Consider the following 13,871-nt stretch of genomic DNA (forward strand, 5'->3'; position numbering starts at 1 on the left):
AGCCGTGGATCTGATCCGACACGGGGGAAAGAAGGTGCGGTTTCTGGTTGCCAAGTCAGACGTGGAAACGGCCAAGAAGATCCGCTTCCGCACGCCCCCTCCCTAGGCGCTGTGCAGGGGCGGCCCGAGCACCTACACCTGCGGCTCCCAGGTTACGGCCCCTTCTGCCAGACTGTTCGGTGTGGCTGCGTCACCCACAGGACGCTAGCCGCGGTCCCTAGTGTACATTTTATTTTATTGATATGACAGATAACACTAAGTTGTGATGCTTGGCACAGAGCCTTCGTGTTTGAAGATTTGAGTGTTAAAGTATAGATTCAATAAACTATCTTTCGTATTGTAGAGGCTGGCAGGGCGTGGAGTCTGGGTGGGCACCGTGCTGGCCCCCTAGAAGGGTTGCTGGAGGTGGGGCGGTGCCCTCCGAGGAACTGCTCCCTCCCTGCCAGCGCGGGAGAGTCCCCGGGGGGACACGGGGCTCGCTGGGGTGCCGGGATGGCTCTAACTCGTTCCTCGCCTGCCCTCCACCCTGCCCGCAAACGAGGAGCAGCGGGGGAGATGCAGACAGCCCCCGGCCGCCGAGGGAAAGGGCCAGAGCCGCCCCCATCAGAGGGGGCTGCACCCTCGGTGATGCCACACTCAGCACGGTCCCAAAGAAGGGGTCTGGAACCCCCCAGAAGGTTGTAAAGTGAGAGTCTTGACCCACTGTGGGTATCCAGGCTTCCTCCCTCAGACTCACACCCCTCCTGATGTCCTCTCTGGCCGCTAAAGCCATGGCTGGGCCCTAATACCAGGCTGGCCGGTCCCAGGCTCTCAGTCTGCGGCCCGGCTGGTGTCCACCTGGTGGCCTTTGCTTCACCCTGGTGGGGGGCCCGCCTCCTGCACCGGCCGCTGATCCTGTGCAGGGCCGTGTTGGTGTCACAGTGGTAGCAGGCAGGGCACCTCCCGGCTGGCTGTCTTCGGCAGGTTCGGCAGTGTGCGCCTCCCTGGGCTCTGGGCTGGGGTCCTCCTCTTCGACAGGAACAGAGACTCTGGGGACGAGAGGGTCCCGGCCAGGCAGCTGCAGACACACCCCTTACGTGGAAAGGGGTCTCGTGGAGGGGCCAGCGGCCGGAAGGTGTGTCCCAGGCACCGGGCCTCGGGCAGCTGTGGGCGCAGAAGGGAGTGCGGGTGGGGGCCCGGGCCTGCGGGTGCCCAGTACCAGGTGTCCGGATTCCACCTGACCTGAAGCAGTTCGCAAAACGCTGGATGAAATGTACTTTAAAAAGTCAGTTAAAACGTGCAATTGAACCCCCCCCAAATTCTGAAAGCCCTAAACAGAAAGAAGGGCACGAGTTCAGGGAGGCTGGCAGCTGACCCGAGGCCTGCCGAGCACCACCCCACCCCCACCCCCCGCGGAGCTGCATGGAGTGGGAGTGGGCGGGGGGAACCCCTTGCATACCGCAGAGTTCGGGCAGGGAAGGGCTGGGGCCCCAGGGAAGGGGGGAAGACCTCGGAGCTCCGCTTCTCGATGGCAGGGAGCGGTGCCGAGAGCCCTGCGAGCCCTCTGAGCCCTCTGCAGGGAAGGACACACTTCATTCCCGGGGGTCAGCGCTGTGATTATCCCCATTTGCAGACGAGGAAAGTGGAGCACAATGGGACTGTCATTTTCTACATCAGTCGGCCAGCGCTACAGTAAGTGCTGTGAGGACAACCCGACAGAACCCAACCTCTGGAAGCAGCCACCCTGGTCCGCCCTCGGCGCGGCTGCAGTGGGCGCCCGGCCCAGGTGAGTGCGCCCTGCTCGCGCGCCATCCTCCGGGCCGCAGCCCAGCCCGTGTCCTCACGGCCTCCGAGGCCCCCGGCGGCTCTGCCGCGGCGGCTGACACGCCTGGGACAGCCCAGCCCCGCCGGATTTGCACTCGCGTCGTTGGACTGGACTCCCAGCCACCACAGAAGTCTACCCTGCAAAGACAATGGTAAGGGAACGTTTCTAGAGCGGCCTTGGCTCCGTGTGAAGCAGGGAAAAAAGTCCCCTCAAAATCGTATTCTCAAACTGGTTCGTAGGCACGTTTGAGACCCAAACTTGAAACGTCTGAACGAACGACGTGAAAAAACAAAGCTGAGCATTAATTGGCATCTTGACAAATTGAAAAAAAGCATTTTCTCTAGGTGTCACATCCTCAACCCTGGCCTCCCTGGACCCAAGTCCGGAGGGCCAGGCAGGGCCGGGTGGGCCGGGCCGGGCCGGGTCGGGCCGGGCAGCCCGGGCGGGCGAACGGTGTCGCCGGGGCTCGCAGGGCTGGGTTGGTCCCATCCTGCGAGGGTCAGGTGTCCCTTGGCACGCCCCGCACCAGTGCCCCACGGCTCTGCTCCGCGCACCACCTGTCGCTTCTCGGAAAGCATCCTGGGGCCGGGACGCCAGCCAGAGGCGTCCGTCCCTGCGGCACCCGCCCGGCCCCCATCAGCTTCCTCGGCGGCGGGTGTTTCTTAGGGCGTCTGGGAGGCAAAACCGGCCGGGGGCGGAGGCAGGAGCTGGCCGGAGCCTGGGGGCGTGGCCAGGAGCGTGGCCGGAGTTGGGGCGTGGCGGAGCCCGCGAGGGGCAGGGCCGGAGCCTGGGGGCGTGGCCAGGAGTAGGCCTGGATGTTGGGCGCGGCGGAGCGGGTGGGCTGGGACTTTCGAAGCAGCAGCACCACCTGGTGGCCGAGCCCCGCCAGGTGCCCGGGGAGCTGGGGCGCAGCCTTGGGGGTTGGTTTACAAGCGGGGCGGGGCCTGACTTGAACGGAACAGTGGTAGAAAGCGCTTGAGAGGACGGGGTGTCTCCCCCGATTGGTGTAAGAGCAAAGCGCACCCGGACTTGCTCCCAGTAAGGCTTCTGGCGGCAGGTACGGTGGTCACTGGGAACACTTCGCTCGGTGCCCTGCCCCTTCCCCCTGCTCGGAGGAGGCTGCACGGTCTGCAAAGGCGACAGCACCTCCAGCCCACCCAGCAGGAGCCCCAGAGCCCCAGCCTTACCGTCTTCAATTTAGGAGCAGGCGAATATCTAAAAAAATTGTCACTGACCAAACCCATTTCCCCAGTGGCAGCTGCCACCTCTGGAAGGTCGACACTGCTTCCTTCCTGACCGCATGTGTCTGTCAGTGATCTGTGGCTTCTGTACCATCTGGGACGTGGGCTGAGTGGGGCTCGGCCCTGACACATGGGGATTAGGTGAGAAGGCAGAGCACCGGGTGAAGGCCCCTCCCAGCCCCACGGCCAGCTCTCCCAGCCCAGCAGCACTGCGTCCCCTGGACTCTGCAGCAGCTACGTGGCTGCCCGTGGGGCTCCCTGCTTCCTGGGTGGAGGGAAAAGAACAGACCCCGTCTTGTTCATGCAGCCATTTTGTAAAGATTTATTTTCGCCGTATCTCTTCTTGCCCCCAAACAAACAAACAAGGACCGGCAGGACACAGGCCAGGCAGCTTCCACCCAGTCCCAAGAGGAGCTAAAGCCGAGAATCAGTGCTGTGTCACTACACAGCTCAGTGTGGTCACGAGAGAAGGGGGTTAAGAGAAAAAGAAAGACACGCAGAAGCCAAAGGCTGAGACTGTGACCGCCTCCCGACCACTGAAGCCACGGCTGGTAATACCAGGCTCTCAGCCTGCAGCCCTGCCCGGCATCCACCTGGTCCCTTCACCCTGGCAGGAGGCCCGCCTCCCTCTCCACCAGCCGGCTGACCGTACGCAGGACCAGGGGCAGGGCCGTGTTGGTGTCACGGTGATAGCGGGGCTCGGACACCTCCACGCTGGGCGTGAACACAAACTGGGCCACGCTGGGCATTTTCAGCAGGTTTAGCAGCTCGGTGGCCCGCGTGTGGGCGGCTCGCGCGCCCTCCTCCCGGGGCACGGGGCCTGCGGCTGGGCTCTGGGCCAAGGTCCTCATCTTCGACAGGAGCAGGGAGACCCTGGGGACGAGGGAGCCCCAGCCCGTCAGCTGCAGGCGCACCCCTCACACGGGCAGGGGCAGGGGTGTCGTGGAGGGACCAGCTGCCAGGAGCACCCAGCTAGCGTGGTCTTGGCTGGGAGAGGTGAGGCGGCAGTGCTGACACAGCCCACGCCACCCGCGGCCGACCAGAAGGGCTGTGGGGGACAGGACAACCTCTCCCAACGGGAAGCCTGTAGCTTTCCCTCTGCCCACCGCGAACGGGCACCTGGGAATCAGGTCTTGGCTGCGAGAGGCCAGCTTGGTCAGCGTGGTCATGAGTACGGTGACGACCTGCGGAGGACACCTGGGAAGGGCGGCGGAGGGCCGCGACTGGGTGACCTCAAAGAGCAGGGCCTCCAGGGCTTCGAAGAAGTTGTTGATCTGCTCCACGGTGCAGCGCCGGTCCCAGGACACCGACAGGTACTCGCCGATGGCCCACACCTGAGTGGGGGACAGCACTTCAGCCCTGTGACAGGCCCGCACGGCAGGCGCAGGCTGGGGTGGGGCAGCGGCCGCCTTACCACGGCTGTGAGCACGTGCCCGCCGCTGCGGGGGCCGCCCACGAACTCCAGCAGCTCCTTCGCCTGCTCGACCACCAGTGGGGGATGCAGCTCGCACAAGGCCGGGAACTGGGAGCTCAGCACCCTGCCAGAGAGGACACGTGGGCTGCGCTCGCCCCACGCAGACCCCAGCCCCGCGGCCCGTCCCGAGAAGAGCTGGGCGGTGGCGGGAAGCCCCCGAGCACCAGGTGGAGGTAGAGGTAGTCCCGGCCCCGCCAGGAACCTCTTGTCCCACCAGGGAGGAGGCTGGGCTGGAGCGGGGATGAGCCCGCCTAAACTGGGCCTTCAGCAAGGGGGACACATGTTCTGGAAGGCTCCGTGCAAGAGGGGCTTGGGTGGGCAGGGAAGGGTCCGTACAGTGGCCGAGGCTGGGCTGGGGTCTGTGGCAGCTGGGGAACCGTTGCCATGAGGGGCAGAGCGCGCGGGGTCAGCGAACCCGTCCAGGGCTGGGCCATGGAGCCGCAGGAGGGACGAAGCCCGCCAGGAGGGACCCACCTGTGCACACCGGCTTCGTACCCCGGGACCTGGTAAAGCGAGTCGCTTCGTTCCAGGAGCAGCAGTGACAGCTGGCTGGCCAGGGCCCCGTCAGCAAACTGGGAGAGAGAGAGAGAGAGAGAGAGAGAGAGACTGCGTCCCACCCCCAGGGAACACCTCCGCTCTGGACCTGGCTGGCTGCTGCCCTGGGGGCTTCTCTCGGCCCCAGTTCTGGGAGGGACAGGAGCCGGGCTGGGGCTGGTGTGAGCTGCCCTGTCTGCTGTGATGGACCGGCCCCTTGGCCACTGAGGAAGCTGGGGCCCTGTGGGTCCTAGCTCCAGCCGGTCCTCTGCTGCAGGGACAGAGGCCCCAGGAAGCGGGCTCACCTGTGTCACCGCCGAGAAGAACGCCCGGAGCAGGGTGGGCACGGCCTCGGCGCACTGGACCACCCGGGCGCAGCCGGCCAGGGGCTGCAACAGCCGGTAGAGCGGCGTCAACCTGGGGACACATGTCCCGGCCCTGAGCACACGCCTGTTCCCCGTCCGCCTGGGGACCCGGCTCTGGGAGCGCCTGCTCTGCCCTCATCAGAGGCCACCCTGCGCATCTCCTAATGCACGGCCTGCTCCCTCTGCGGCCGCCCTGCTCCCGTGGCACACGGGAGGGCTGGAATGCGGCTGGGGGCAGGAGGCCGTGGTCCAGTCCTGGCCCTCCCGCCCCTAGGATGTGCTAAGCCTCCCTTTCTCCACCTGTGGCAAGGAGTCAGCACAGTGCCTACCCCACAGGGCGACAAGGACGGGATCAGGAAACTGAACAAGCAGACCATAAGCCAGGTGCCCAGGAAGCGCTTGGCCACGTGGCCAGCGCCTGTTGGGTGGGGGTCACCAGAGCTGTCTCTCCAGGTCAGAAGGCACCAGGCCTGGGGCGGATGCCAGGGCCCAGCCTCAAGGCCTCAGGGAGCTCTCGTGTCCCACGTGGGGCCTGGGACGCCCGGCAGCAAGCCCTACCTCTCCACGGTCCCGCTGGCGTGGGCACGCAGCAGGTGCTGGAAAAGACCCTGGACCTGCGAGTCCCGGAGGGCCTCCAGGCAGCCAGGGGCCCTGATGGAGACATCCCAGGGCGGCCTCTCGGATGCAGCCTGCAGCGACCTGCGAGCGGAGAGACTCCTGAGGCCGGGCTCGCATGTGGGCTCTGGCCCAGGCCAGAAGAAGCTGGACTCGGCCCCTGCCCTCGCAGTACCCACTGGCCAGGGAGAGACTAGAGCGGACGTCACCGTAACATCACTGTGCCCTGACCCAGCCAGGAGCTGCAGGATGACCCAAAAAGGCCTGGGGGCCGGGCCCCTGGGAGGCTGCGCGGCTGAGTGAAAGACAGGCTGGGCTCCGGGGCTGCCGTCAGGGCGGCGAAGGGGTGCAGAGACGCTCTGCTTGGGAGACAGCAGGAGCGGCCGGGGGCAAGGAGGGACAGGGACAGGGCAGACACGGTCAGAACAGTGAGCAGCGGGGCCGGGCAGGGGCTCACCTGAGCTGCAGGTCCAAGGCTGCGGTCAGACAGGGCAGGTCCAGCAGCAGATGGAGCATCTCCACGGCCGTCCCTGCGTCAACCAGCGATGGGAGCAGCGCCACGAAGTCAGAGGTGAGGGGCGGGCTGTTCCAGGCCAGGAACTGCGGGGACAAGCAGGGCAGCTCCAGTGGGAGCCCGGAGGGCATGGCCAGCCCTGCCACCTCCTCATGTTTCACTGTGACCCAGGAGTTGGAAAATACGCCCTTCAACTTTCTTCCCCCTTATTCTTTTTGCTTCTGCACTCACTTTTGTACCAACCGTCAAATCACTTTCCATTTATCATCGTTTATTTTCCTGATTAAAGAACTCAGTCTCTGATTTTGGAAAGGCCACGCAGTGACACGCCAATCACAAAAGACTCATCAGGGCTTCCCTGGTGGCACAGTGGTTGAGAATCCGCCTGCCAGTGCAGGGGACACGGGTTCAAGCCCTGGTCCGGGAAGATGCCATATGCCGCAGAGGACCTAAGCCCGCGTGCCACAACTACTGAGCCTGCATGCCACAACTACTGAGCCTACACGCCTCCACAATGAAAAGCCACCACAATGAGAAGCCCGCGCACCGCAACAAAGAATAACCCCTGCTCGCCACAACCAGAGAAAGCCCGCGCGCAGCAACAAAGACCCAATGCAGCCAAATACAGGAAAAAAAACAAAAAAACCCATCAAAGACAAAGGTGCCAAATAGCTGAACACACCCGGCAACGCTCCCCAGTGAAGAGATGCTAACCTGAACCAACTCTGCGAGCCCAGCCACCAAGCCAGGCCCGACCTCGCCTTCCTGAGGGCACGGTGCCCCCAGCCCATGCCAGGACACTGCCCCAGGGGCCCTGCACACCCCAGGCCCCCAAGCCCCTGCTCTGGTTCATGGATGACCAAGCATGCCTTGAAGAGGTTGGGGAAGCTTGTCCTGAGAACGCCAAGGTTTCTGCCAAACAGAGGCAGGCTGTCCCTGCAGAACTGGACGAACTCGAAGGCCAGCATCGGGCTGTGGAAATGTTCAGCGGGGATCCTGGTGAAGAGGTGCTGGTACACGGCTTCCGCATCCACTGCGGCGGCCTCCCCTGAAAGGCAGCGGGCTCCGTCAGGGCAGAAGGCCTCGGGTGCTGCCGGGGGCCCCCCAAACCTCGGGCCGAGCCTCCAGGGCCACATGTGTCTGCGGGACACCAAAGGCAGACATGTCCGCCCTTCGCAAGCACGGGAAGAGCCAGCTGAGCTGGATCCGGGTCTTCCCAGGTGTCTCTGGCCACAGACCCACCCTCTGGGTACGCTACGGGTACGCTACGGGGATCGTTCCTTGGAAGGGGCTGGTTTCACGGCACCTTCCAGGAAACTCTCGTGGCAAAGAGTTCAAGATCAACACAGACTTGGTAACGTTTTAATTTGCTACTTAAATCCATCTAAAAGTTCCCATCGAAGTGCTAACGGCTCATCAGATCAGTGCTGCTCTACAGACGAAGGAAGGGGGCAGCGTGCAGGGGAAAGCCGCCCTCCCCGCAAGCGGGTCTGCTCCCACGGGAGGGCGGAGGCTCACCGTGGTGCAGGAAGAACTGGGCGACGGGCAGCAGCGCCCGCACCCAGGCTGGGTCCCCGCGCAGGCGCATGTGCAGAGGCTTCAGGCAGGAGAGGGTGCGGTACAGGAAAGAGGGGTCCTGCTGGCAGAGCACGTCCAGCACCAGCACAGCCTCCACCAGACACTGCGGGGACCCGAGGAGGCCGCTCAGGCAGAGCTGGGAGGGAGCGCCCGCCCGCCCGCCCGCTCGGCCGGCACTCACTGCTTTCTGCAGGTCTGAGTCTGCCTTCTTCAGGGCTCCTGGGGGAGGGAAGAAAGCCACCTGGTCTCTGTGTCCCCATCAGAACAGCCAAACAAGAAGGTGCCCCGTGTTCTGGAAGCTGGAGGAGAGGCTGGAGAGCCCACAGCTGGAAGCGACCGCAGCGCAGACGCGAGGTGGGGACTGAGCACCACGGGCCACGGACGGGAAGGGTGGCCCCGGGACTCACGGCGGTTACTCTGCTCCAGCAGGCGCTGGCAGTACTCGAAGGCCTTCTCCCGCAGCCATTGCTGGGGCGGCAGCAGGTGTCCGGCGGTGGAGGTGGCCGAGAGCACGGACAGGGTGGAGCCTTCCAGCTCCGACTTGTCGTCTGGAAGAGAGAACGAGGGCTCAGGACAAAGAAGGACCTCCGCAGGGTGCGAGGAGGGCTGCCGTCGCTGACTGCCAAGGCCTGCGCCCTTTCCCGCCTGCTGCCACCCCAACTGGACACGGTGGTGTAGATGAGCCCAGACTGTCTATAACTGCTAGTGGGCTTGCAGAGGAGGAAGAGTTTGGAAAAGCTGTCTGAACAGTCCTGTCGACATCTGGCTTCTCAGCTCGTCTGGGAAAGGTCTTCTGGAGACAACGAGGCTCAGCCAATGTTGCCAAGGGGCCCAGCACGTCCTGCCTGTGTCCTACCTGCATCCGGGGCGCTGGAGCCCCCAGGGCCGCTGTCCAGCAGCCAGGCCCGCAGCATGGAGAAGGCCTGCACGTTCAGCCACTGGTCCTCCGTGAAGCGCTGGCCCGTGGACAGCACCGTGAAGAAGTCCGTGGCCACTGCCCCGTCCACCTCGGTGACAGGGCCCAGCTGCAGGAGGCAAGGAAGGTCAGCCGGCGCCGCAGGGCCCGGGAAGGGCCGAGAAGAGGCGGCATGGGGCACGAGCCACCGCCCTGGCCATCCACGCTCCTCTGGGACCACGGGCACCCCGCCCCCACCCAGGGTGCGTGAGTGCAGGCACTTGAGCTGAAAACGCGGCCCTCAGTCAAATACGATCCCTGCCCGCGTGTTCTGGGCCTCAACCCACAAAGCGCGTCACAGGCTCAGGGGCTGTGACCCGAGGCGCCCCCGCATGCCCGAGTGGAGCGAGGAGAGAGCGCTCGTTCAGGTGGCGGCCTGCAGGCCAGGCCGGCTGAGGCGGCCCAGGGACACGGAGCTCCGAGTGCCCCAGCCTCACCTGCCGGGCTCTAGGCGTGGAGAAGAAGCCCCCGGAGGAGTGGGCGACCGCCTGCTGGACACTGGCGTAGCGGAGCCAGTCCCCCAGCCGCTTGCTGAGCGCCCTGGTCTGCTCTGTGCAGGGCGGGGGTGACACCGTAGGAACCGAGTTAAGTCCCGCAGGCTCGCGCTGCCCGGGCTGCCACAGGTCTTCCTAGGAACCGGCAGCAGCCCCGGCGGCCCCTCGCCCCCGGTGGCAGGGTGTGTGCAGACCTTCACGGAGGGCGTCCGGGGCCAGGCTGGTGACCTTGGACACGACAGGGAGGAGGTGCCTCAGGCTGGGCCCCTCGGGCTGCCGGCTCTCCAGGACCTTGAGGACGCGCTGGCCCAAGCTCCTGACCTGCTGTTGGTCACCCTGCAAACCCCACAGTGGAACGTGTTCCTGCGCGTCACGAACGCCTGGTTCGGGCGTCCGGAACGTCACGAGGGCAGCCCCGGCCCTGCAGCCTGAATCAGCCTCACAGCCCTGGCTCATCCCCCCACCCGGAATGGGGGCGGAGGGGGGAGGGCTGCTGGGTGACAAGGGCCCAGCCGAGCCTGCCCGCCCCACGGGGAGCACGCGGCCTGCAGGGCCACCGAGGGCGGGCGGCGGCAGTCACGTTACCTGGGCCAAGAGCACGGAGGCCACGAGGCCCAGCTGCCGCGTGTTCTGGATGTGGTCGCAGGAGAGGCTCAGGCTGTCGCAGGGCGACATCTCTCTCAGGACAGCGGCGCAGAGCAGCTGGAGCTGCTCGGGGCAGGTAGGCGAGCAGAGGGTGGTCTGCAGCAGTGCCATGCAAGGCCTCTCCAGCCTGGGGGGAGGGGGCGTGTCAGCCCCCCGGGCCGGGCCAGGCAGCGCCCCCCCCCCCCCGCCCCGCCCCGCGATGCCCCAGGGACGCGTGCGCTCACCTCCTGTTGTATTTCGTGGCCGAGACGATGAGGAAGAGCCTCCGCAGGGCGTCCGGGGCGTCGGGACCCCAGTCCTCCTCTTGCAGTAGCGCACAGACCCGGGCACAGAGCCTCCCCAGCTCCTCATCCCGGAGCTCCCTAAACAAAGACGACGGCGTCGGCAACCCGGCGGCGCGGGACCCGGAAACGCCGCCCTGAGCTGTGACAGGACGGCTCTCGGGCTGGGGACCGTCCCTGCTGAGCAGAGAACAAGCCGGGTGTCGTGGAGGAAGGTGGTTCCAGCACCACCGGGCCTCTTGAGACGAACCCGCTGACTGGGTACCTGGCCTGGGTCCTTGCTCCCCCGCACCAGGCGGGGGACCCTCACTCCAGCAGTTACTACGGCAACCACGCATTCGGATTGTTATTCCGGGACCAGGAGCACACCCCGACTGGTTTACGAGTCAGAAGTTAAGGGGGGTTTAGTCCGAAACGACTTGCTTTTCAAAAGATTCCTTCAGTGCGCCTTTAGCTTCTGGGAACAAGAATTAAAAATGAAAGGTCAAATGTTATGACACGTTACTCTAATACTTAATTTAAAAATGTATCTACTGAGCATTTACAGCAGGTAAGATGCTGAAGCCTCCAAACGGAAGCCCGGTTCTAGGCTTACTCCAGCCCCGAAGGCAAGAAAAAGCAACGTGGCCACAAGTCACCGCGCTGGGAGCTTCTGGCGGGCTCTTGGCAGGGCCCTTACAGAGCTGGGCCCCCAAAAGCCGTGGCTGAAGACCACCAAGTCCACTCTGCTCGAGCTCGGGGTCTGCGATTCTGACCTGAGGGAGACGGCGCATCCCCAGGCTGTGGGGCTGAGGAGAATGTCCGAGAACCCCGTGGGCTGGGGGTCCCGGGCGGCGGCTCGGGTTTCCCGTTCTCACCTGAAGGCTGGCAGACAAATCCCAATGGCTTCCCCACCACGCCTCCCCTCCCACCCCCCCACCCCCGTTTCCATTTTTTCACTTAATCCAGCCAGAGTGGGATTCAGCCACCTACACACACAGGCAAAGGCGCGTGTGGGACGAGGAGGGAGGAGACTGAGGTGAGAGGCCGGGTCCAGGTCTGCTGCTTGCCGCGGCGACGGCCGAGGGAGAAGCTGCCACGCGTCCCGCAGTCAGTCATAGCTGAGGCTCCTTCCCAGAACGGCGGTGCCCCTCGCCCGTACCCCAGATTAGTCCCTTCCAATGTATTCTCCAAGTCACCGGATTGTTTCTAAAAGGCAGTCTGCCTACACCGGTCAGTAGCTCCCCACTGCTTTCAGACCCAACCCCCAGGTGCTAGCGCAGCCCACAAGGCTGGCTCGTCCTGTTTCTCCTGCTTCCGCCCCTGGCACGGATCCTCTGCCTGAAACGCTCCCGACTGCTTCCCTCGCTAGCTGACGCGTCACGCACTCTGAGCTTCTGTTTAGTTGTCTTGTCCTTCAGGAAACCTCCCCTGGCCTTGCTGCTCCCACCCCCACCCCCAACCCAAGTCCCACTCTCTTCACTTGTTCTGCAGTTCCCAAGTCATGCTTCTGATAACTTGCCCCAGCCTTGCCTTCCATCTCTGCAAAATACAGAGAGAAACTAAAATTTACTCCGAATCCTAACTCCCAAACGTTAGTAATCTGTTTTAAAGTCCCGCCAAGAATCACCGGCTTAATTAAAGAAAAACAGTGAAAACCAGTAAGACTCAACTGGTAGTTATTAACTTTCCTCAAATCCCAACAGAGAGGAATTCCCACCCACCCGAGACAGAAAGAGAAACAGGAATTAAACAGTGAGGGCTGTTCCTTCTGCCTTTCAGCCTATACATTTCTGACCTTGAACAGAAGATGAGCTGGATGTTCTGAGTGGGTCTCAGTTCTTACTCGTCCCCTGGCAGGACCTCTAGGCTAACGAGCATGTCGCACGCTGAGTGAGATGCTAGCACTTAAAGATAATCTGTTTTCAGGGAGAGGAGAGCAAGATGGCAGAGTAGGACACAGAGCTCACGTCCCACCACGAACACATAAAAAATACATCCACACTGAAAGCAAACTGGAGACTGGCATAAAGACTCCTGTGCAACCAAGGCTGTGAGAAAGATGCGTCCGGACTCGGGAAGGAAGGGAAGAAAAGCGATCACGTCGGGGCTCGCTCGTGCCCCTGGGAGGGGACACAGAGGAGGAGGGGGATTGCACGGGCTTGGAGTTCCTCCCTGGGGAGTGAGTGGTTCAGACCACATATTGGGGCACCCCAGCCTTGAGGATCCACACCAAGAGAATGAGTCACCATGGCTGGCTTGAAAACCAGGGGGACTAACGGCAGGGCTGTAAGAAGCCTAGACTCCACTCGTGAGGCGTGGGCGCCGGCTTGCTTACTCCTGGAATAAGGCGGAGGAAGCAGATGAAGCCTGCCCGGGGCTCTGGCTGCTTGCCCGTGATCGCCCCAGCCCCGCCCCAGCCCCGCCCTAGCACACGCTGCAGCCCCCGCCCCAGCGCCCGCCCCAGCCCCCGCCCCCGCCGGAGCTGAGCACCTGCTCCGGCCCCTCTTGCTCCAGCACTGCTTCCCCTTTGGGGGCAAAGATGCCGCTGCTGGGAGGGGGGAGAGCACACACTTGGAACAGAACCAGCTTGGACCCGACCCTCAGGACAGCTGCTCCAGCAAACTGGGACCCGCCCTGACAGGGCAGTCATGGCCACTGAACAGACGAGAAGCTCCAGCCCCTTTACATCTCCTACCCCCTACCACACCCCCTACCAAGGCGACAGCTGCCAGCACAGCCTGGGGGAAGACATGACTCTTCCTCACTTCAGTTCCAGCTCTCCCAGCAAAGCCAACGGGCTCATGCAGACCGTACAGGGACGCTCCCACACAAGGACATGCCTTAAAGACTGGGATAGGTAACTGCTTCACCTAATTTCACAGAGACAGAAAAAGCCAAGCAAAATGACAAGACAGGGGAATTTGTTTCAAATGAAAGAACAAGAAAAAAAAAAATGAAAAAAAAAAAAAAAACCACCAATGGAACAGAGGTAAATAATTTACCAGATAAAGAGTTGAAAGCATTAGTAATAAGAACGCTACTTGAACTAGGAAAAAGAATAGATAAACACGGGACATTCCTGGTGGCGCAGTGGTTAAGAATCCGCCTGCCGGTGCAGGGGACACAGGTTCGAGCCCTGGTCCAGAACAGAGCAACTAAGCCCGTGCACCACAACTACTAAGCCTGCACTCTAGAGCCTGCGTGCCACAACTACTGAAGCCCACGTGCCTGGAGCCCATGCTGCACAAGAAGAGAAGCCGCCGCAAAGAGAAGCCTGTGCACCGCAACGAAGAGTAGCTCCCCTCGCTGCAACTAGAATGCCCGCGCACGGCAACGAAGACCCAATGCAGCCAAAAATAAATAACTAAATAAAAGGATCCACCTGCCAA

General features: G+C 63.2%; 2 protein-coding genes across 7 annotated transcripts in view; one reads left to right on the forward strand and one right to left on the reverse strand.

The window, feature by feature from the left end:
• The window catches only part of RADIL (Rap associating with DIL domain), a 62,083-nt gene extending 58,547 nt beyond the window's left edge, over positions 1-3,536 (forward strand). For both annotated transcript variants that reach the window (XM_032605040.1, XM_032605041.1), the window contains one exon: positions 1-3,536. In XM_032605040.1, coding sequence (XP_032460931.1) covers positions 1-106 — 106 coding nt within the window. In that variant the 3' untranslated portion in view covers positions 107-3,536.
• AP5Z1 (adaptor related protein complex 5 subunit zeta 1) overlaps positions 3,352-13,871 on the reverse strand; it is a 27,642-nt gene continuing 17,122 nt past the window's right edge. For 3 of the 5 annotated variants that reach the window (XM_032605042.1, XM_032605044.1, XM_032605045.1), the window contains exons 3-17: positions 10,444-10,581; positions 10,160-10,346; positions 9,769-9,910; positions 9,518-9,630; positions 8,982-9,150; positions 8,533-8,673; positions 8,307-8,344; positions 8,066-8,228; positions 7,417-7,595; positions 6,491-6,633; positions 5,977-6,117; positions 4,994-5,470; positions 4,460-4,583; positions 4,165-4,379; positions 3,352-3,918 (exon numbers count right to left, since the gene is read on the reverse strand). In XM_032605042.1, coding sequence (XP_032460933.1) covers positions 3,648-3,918; positions 4,165-4,379; positions 4,460-4,583; positions 4,994-5,470; positions 5,977-6,117; positions 6,491-6,633; positions 7,417-7,595; positions 8,066-8,228; positions 8,307-8,344; positions 8,533-8,673; positions 8,982-9,150; positions 9,518-9,630; positions 9,769-9,910; positions 10,160-10,346; positions 10,444-10,581 — 2,641 coding nt within the window. In that variant the 3' untranslated portion in view covers positions 3,352-3,647. Of the gene's footprint in view, positions 3,919-4,164; positions 4,380-4,459; positions 4,584-4,993; positions 5,471-5,976; positions 6,118-6,490; positions 6,634-7,416; positions 7,596-8,065; positions 8,229-8,306; positions 8,345-8,532; positions 8,674-8,981; positions 9,151-9,517; positions 9,631-9,768; positions 9,911-10,159; positions 10,347-10,443; positions 10,582-10,765; positions 10,958-13,871 lie in introns of all 5 variants that reach the window. The other 2 variants (XM_032605047.1, XM_032605046.1) reach the window with 2 other exon arrangements.

This window comes from Phocoena sinus, chromosome 15 (assembly GCF_008692025.1).
Source record: "Phocoena sinus isolate mPhoSin1 chromosome 15, mPhoSin1.pri, whole genome shotgun sequence".
In the NCBI taxonomy this organism is placed as follows: domain Eukaryota; kingdom Metazoa; phylum Chordata; class Mammalia; order Artiodactyla; family Phocoenidae; genus Phocoena; species Phocoena sinus.